The sequence below is a fragment of the Oryzias latipes genome, chromosome 18 (genome assembly GCF_002234675.1).
Source record: "Oryzias latipes chromosome 18, ASM223467v1".
In the NCBI taxonomy this organism is placed as follows: domain Eukaryota; kingdom Metazoa; phylum Chordata; class Actinopteri; order Beloniformes; family Adrianichthyidae; genus Oryzias; species Oryzias latipes.
In genome coordinates, this window is record NC_019876.2 from 18,852,427 (window position 1) to 18,859,300 (window position 6,874).

The window sequence follows — 6,874 nt, forward strand, 5'->3', positions numbered from 1 at the left end:
GGAGCGGTCAGCTGCACACATTTTAGTGGTTTAACGCCAGCAATACAACCCATTCACGCCGAGTGTAAAGCAAGGAGGCACTGGCTTACATTTTTAGAGTATTTTGTATGACCTGGCCTAGAACTCATTTTGACCAGTCTCAGGGCGGTCATTCTCTCACAACGCCGCTGAGCTGGCACTTACTTGTTTTTAACGTTTTTATATTTAGGCTAAATAAAATATTTGGGTTTAAAGAAACTGACAGTCATTAAGCCACATTTCTGTCCTGAACTTAACAAAGCACCTTAGGAGAGTCTGGAAAATGTCTTTCCATCAGTCCGAACTCCCCAATACAATCTAAGACAATTCAACTGATAAAATGTGAAATAAAAAAGAATGTATAGTAAAAACAAAATTCCCTCTGAAAAATCAACTCTGGGACAAATTTCCAGCGGTGATTCCAAAATACTCGTCATAAAGACATACAGAGAAAGCGTGCGGTTTCTCTTCACAATGGCAGTTTGGGCTGTTTTTAAGTCTGCAGAAAAAAACAATATGAAGCATTTTTTTCCAGTATCTTTAATAGGAGATTTTGTCCAAAAACAAGAGCAACAAAAATATTATTGATTCTGATGCTGAGTCTTTGCAACAGCAGAGCGTGGAGGTGAACCGCCTGCTGATATCACGTAACCCTTTCCAGCCGGGAACCAAGCCTGCAAAGATTTAGTCCAGCTTCCGCTCTCAAAGAAAGTCAGCAGGATGTCAAAAACTGTGGCACAGAAAAAACACAGAGAATAATACAACTTTTTTAAAGGAAGGTAATATACCTGTTTTATATTAAATCCTTAACAAGATGAAAATAACTTTGCCTTGATTAATGGCCAAAATCTTGGAGTGAAAATTCTTGACATTGTCTTTCTTTATCATGTATTCATCGATAGGCAGCCTTGCTGTGCGGACGCTCAAATCTGAGGCTTTTGAGAGGCTCAACTTCTGTAACAAACATACAAAAGAAACAAAAGTTGAAAATGCAATTTCCTCGCACACATAAACCTGCTAAACTCAGAGCTACTGTGTTATATTTAATCGTGAATGTTTAAATGGGCAACCTATGAAAACACAAACAATTACAAAATTATTTACATTTTCTTGTCTCTTTTATTCTGTTGGAATTAATTCTCAATACCTTTTGAATACTCTCGTCCACAAGACCACCAAGAACGTAAACCTTGTCTGGATCCACCGTTTCCAAAGCTGCACACAGAAGAATTTATTTATTTATTAATTTATTTATTTATTCATTATAAACTGAATGTTTCTCAAATTCTTTTTACATTTTATTTAGGAGTAAAGATGATGCAGATGTTGTCAAATGACGCCCTCTGCTGGTTCATAAGTCACATTAGAAAAGTTGAACTCAGATCATAGTAATGACTAATACTGCACTGATGTGTCACCTTCTTCAGCATCTGGTGTGAGGTAGACCACACTTTCTGGAGAAAAAAGCTCCAAAACTCCTTTTTCTGTTATGTCCATCTGCAAGAAAAACACAAGGAAGAGAAAAGTAAATGATAAATGAAGCCTAAACTGAAAGAGCAGTGAACACTTTGCAATTTATATAGTAAAGATTTAATGCTAATGTGTAAAAAGCTAAAAAGAAAATGTGTCAATTGTTTTCCATGAAGTTTTTGGATCCGGTTTAAACCTTTCTAACTTTTCTGTGTGCTAAATTTACATTTCTATATGACAAATATTTTTGTGTTAATAAAACTTTGCTCAACACTTTTGGTTGAAAAAGTAAAAACGTGAATCACCATGTAGTTGAGGAACCCATCGTTCATGCGAATACACTCTCTGTAAAGCCGGCTGTCTTCTCCCAGGTCTGTGAGGAACACGTGAAATGGCCAAGTCGCCTTCTTGTTAGATCCGTACAGCCGCCTTAACTGACCAGCAAGCCGGCTTATCTCCTAACCAGGAAAGAAAAGAGATCAAATCATTCAGGCTTTAGGACAAACTCTTTCTTGATTTTAAAAAATGATTTCTGAAAATGCTGTTCAAGACACTTCTATACAGATTAATTGCCTGCAACCCACTTTGTCAGACATCCGATCAGTCATACTCAGATCGACGCAGAGTTTGAGTCCCGTACTCTGAGCATCAGCAAGACGTTCTTTAGTGATTGCCTTCCAGACTCGTTTACTAAGCCGAGGATCGTCTGTGCTCGACTCTACCGGAAAGAAACACAAACCATGCAGGCGGACAACGGTATTTATCTCCAGTGTCGAAATATGCTTAGCATTTTTCTTTTCTTCCACTGATCTTTATACCAGCATTATGCTCACGGCTGAGCTTCTTCCTTTGCTTCTCTTCTTTCCTCTTGCACTTTTTAGCAGCCAGCTGCCTCTCCCAGTGCCGCTGCTTCCTCAACACATTTCTCTTCGCATTAAAAGACAAAAAACAAAATTTTACTAGAAATCACAGTTCATCTCAGATCTTTATGAATGAATCTTTGCAATCCCTTAGCAAAAAGTAGTACAGTTGAATTTATTTTGAACAAGTACACCAAGTCTACTATAAACCATGCAATGAATAAAAAGTAACTAAAAAGTAAACTTTTAATGTAGACTAGGTATTCTTGTAGTACACTTAAAAAGACAACTTTTTGTTAAGGAGTGATAACACTTCTTTACCACAAACAAATAACACTTCTCATCCAGTGATACAAATGTATAATTTCTATAATTAATTAATCACATAAGGATTTTTTTTTAACCCAGACTAAAAAAAAGTAAATCTTAATTTATGCTTTGGTCCTAATTTCATTGTGGTTAAAAAAGAAATGACAGTTTTTTATAATCTCAATCTCGCAACATCGACGTTTTACAAGACACCGATCTGTCTTAACTTAAATCGTTAAGTAAATGATTTGATGGAAATTGGGAGTGCTATCTACTTAAGTGGACTTGAAAACACATGTTTGAGCTGCTGTACTGTAACACTGTTCTTTAAATCAAAGGTAAATACTTACTGAACACGCTGCGCTCTCTTTCCCTGCTCTTTTTTCCACGTTTGTTTCCACATCGATAAGAAGCAGATCGATGATCTCCGAGTCTCCAATGATCTGTTTTTCACGTCTATCAGATTCTACAGTTTCCATTTCACTAAGCTAAGTGGAGGCATACTCCAAGACAACCCTTTAAATGTAGATTTAAAGAAAATATGACATGTTTGTACTGTGTATGTAGAGCTTAACATATAATTGTGTTTGTTGGTAAAATAATCGTGGAACTTCAAAAATAAACTCTACAACAATAAAGACGTCGTTTAAAGATATATTATTTATGTCTCAGTAGTGGAAAAACTACGCCTTAAAAGTCCAAATAGAGAATTGTGAAGGCAGAAACTGATCAAAAACTAAATCGATCCAACACAGCCTGTTAGCCAATATTTCGTGTCCCTTTTAAATGACGCAATAGTTACCAGACCCAGAACAATGACCCCTACTGGTGGGTCCGACTAATGACAATTTTTATAGTTTAACTTTTTTCAACGATGTTTTCATTGAAATCATTTTAATGACTATTATAATTCATTATCCTATATTGTCAGTATATTTGCATAATATTGAGATTGAAGCTTTGTATTATAAAAAAAATCGTCAGGCTTTTTTTTCCCTACATGATCATTCCTCTTGACTCACCACAAGAGGACGCTGTAAGCTTTGGTCAGATCAGTTATATCGCGAGAGGAGACACGCCCGCTTGGGAAGCCTGGCCCAATGAGTTATATCACTAGAGGAGACATCACGTGATTCCTCATGGGAGGAGAGCACCGCCATCTTGGTGAGGTCAAGTCACTGCTGCAGTGCATGCATGTGAACTCATTTTTTGCAAAATGCCAGTTCATTGTGCAAGTTTCAACTGCCAAAATCAGAGTCCACAAAGGAGGAAGGCAGAACATTTCACAGGTAAGAACTATAATTTTTTCTTTCACTGCTGGAGGGGCTTTATTAATAGAACACATGTTGACATGCTTGATACTGCAGGGCTATTATCAACATGCTGCATGATGTACGTATAATTTGCTGTCGACATAAATATAAACTTTATTTAGTTAAACCTGTACACGGTATACTAGGACTAGGCTTATATAGTTATATAGATTTATACATTTCTGACTAAGTGACTGAACTTTTCTTGCAGGTTCCCAATGGATTCAGACTTAAGGAAAAAGTGGGCCTCAGCAATAAAAAGAGCTAACCCAGATGGATCACTGTGGTTACCAACTAGCAATACAGTCTGGCTATGTTCAAAAGATATTGGGGAAACAGATTTTGATAAGACTGGCCAGACTGTTTGCTTGAAACCCGACACCATACCATCTATGTTACACAAACTGATCACTCACATGAATCAGTGGGGAAATCAATTGTTTTTCTTTTGTTTTTTGTTTCTTTTTAAAGGGGAAAATCTTTTTTGACTTTTGGACTTATTGTTGACTTATTATTATCATTTATTATTATTGACCTATCATTGATTTATTGTTATCATTTAATATTATTATTGACTTACTATTGATTTATCATTATTATTTATTATTGATTCATCATTATTATTTATTATTGACTTATTTATATATTGTTATTTTGTATTATTATTGACTTATTATTGATTTATTATCATTTAATATTATTATTGACTTATTATTTTTATATTGTTATTATTTATTATTAATATCAACGTATTGTTGGGCTTTTCTAAATAATTTAAATTACAAGTCAAAGAAGTCTAAAACTTTGAAATGTTTAAATATTATTTTCAAAAATTCTTTGTAATTTTTATTTATTTACAAGAAGTTCTGCAACAATGCATTTTGTTTGTACAGCAACAAATGATGTATGTATATATATATAAATTATATACATATATTATATATTTATTTATATGTATTAGTATATATAAATATGAATATATATAAATTATATAAAAGCTACTTAGATGCCACCAAAGGCTATAGAAGTCATTGTCATGTGGGCGTCGTTGACCTCACCAAGATGGCGTCCCGCTCCGCCACCATCGGCCAGGCTTCTAAAGCGGGCGTGTCTCCTCTAGTGATATAACTCGTTGGCCTGGCCGACGGTGGCAGAGCGTGACGCCATCTTGGTGAGGTCGTGGGCGCCCACATGAAAATGCTTTCCATGGCCTTTGGTAGCATCTAAGTAGCTTTTATATAATTTATGTATATTTATATTTATATATATTTATACATATATATACATATATAATATATATGTACTTAATTTATATATATATATATATATATATATATATATATATATATATATATATATATATACATCATTTGATGTTGTTAAATAAGAGAAACAGGCAGCCTTAAAAGCTCAAACTTTAATGAAAAATGCATAGTTGCAGGACTTCTTACAAATAAAAAAAAATGTAACAAAGAATTTTTAAAAATTCTTTTTAAACATGTAAAAGTTTTAGACCTCTTTGAATTTAAATTCTACGAAAGGAACGAAAATAGTCTGTTATTAGAATTAGAATGTTGAAAACGCCAAAAAGTGCTCCTCCTCAGATGGAAGCATCACACAAACGTAGAGATCTTGTCTTCCATGGAGGAAGAAAGGATTGAAGTGGACAGCTGCCTACAGGGATACCGATGGCTTCACCGGGCTGCAGAGATCCTGCAAACCACCCATCAATAAATAAAACATTAACAAAATCGGATTTCAAACAAATGAGCTTCCAAACATTTGGAACGTTATCAATTAACATTCAGCTCACCTGTTCAATTAAGTTTAGTCGGTCTGCTCTTTTCTCTTTTCTTTCTGTCTTCTTTTTTCTTCTTTTCTTTTTTCTCATAAATTTACGATTTAATATCTCGTATTTTTCCTTTTTTTTTTTTTGGTGGCCCTAAAACTCTGTCTGATTTTGGCAGTTGAAACCAATGAACTGGCATTTTGCAAAAAATGTGTTCACGTGCATGCACTGCAGCAGTGACTTGACCTCACCAAGTTGGAGGTGCTCTTCTCCCATGAGGAACCACGTGATGACTCCTCTTTAGCAAATGCAATCGTTTTTTTACTTCAATAAATTATATAGTGCGCTATTCCACAAACTACGCTTCAGAATGAAGTGCACAAATTCAACATTTGAATTCACACGGTTCTTACTGTCATTCACTCCTCTAGTTATAAAAATCTATAAATTCCATCCATTCTTCTTATGAATGAAATCGAATGAGGAACAGAAAAAGGAATGTTAGATATATATTAATTGAATAAGGATAAGATAGCTTATGGGTGATGTCTTCCTGGATGTACGAACCAGGTAGGAACAATAATTCATTATCTTCGTATGGCGGCGGAAGTCATTCATCGACACACACGTCAAATTCAGGCTTCAAAATTTTATTGTAAAACATTTCAAATGTGTTCGTGTGAGTCAGTTTCATTCTTTCTTGTACTATGTTTTAGAATACATTTTCAGCTTAACTCTAAAATGTATATTTTGTGGTGATTTGTTCATTTTCAGGCTACAAAAACACGTTTTATGCTTCGCTTGTTTTTAGCATGATGGTCAAACATGCTCTCACACGGGATCATACCAACCAATCGGAGTTGTATAGGAGGAGCTATCTAACGCATGGCATCATGGGTAAATCAAATAAAAATAACTTAAAAGGTTATCTTTAAAGGGTTGCGAACCAATATAACCCTTTCCTGTAGTCATTAACAGTAGGTTGGTTGGTATAAAGTATAAAATTATGGCTTACCGTGTTGTTGTAAACTAAGGTAATTACTGCGCATGACAGAACCATAACGGAGACACCATGCTTAGAAGTACTAGTACCATGTTGCTGCATCTGGAAAGTT

The 6,874-nt window shown here is 34.9% G+C and overlaps 1 protein-coding gene across 1 annotated transcript; it reads right to left on the reverse strand.

The window, feature by feature from the left end:
* Positions 1–541: 541 nt before the first annotated feature.
* Positions 542–3,664, reverse strand: trmt10b (tRNA methyltransferase 10B). The gene is made up of 8 exons (XM_004079854.4): positions 3,008–3,664; positions 2,307–2,415; positions 2,073–2,206; positions 1,794–1,946; positions 1,437–1,515; positions 1,166–1,233; positions 849–972; positions 542–748 (listed from the first exon to the last, which is right to left on the reverse strand). The coding sequence occupies exons 1-8, from the start codon at positions 3,134–3,136 to the stop codon at positions 600–602; spliced, it is 945 nt and encodes a 314-aa protein (XP_004079902.1). The 5' UTR covers positions 3,137–3,664; the 3' UTR covers positions 542–599.
* Positions 3,665–6,874: the final 3,210 nt, after the last annotated feature.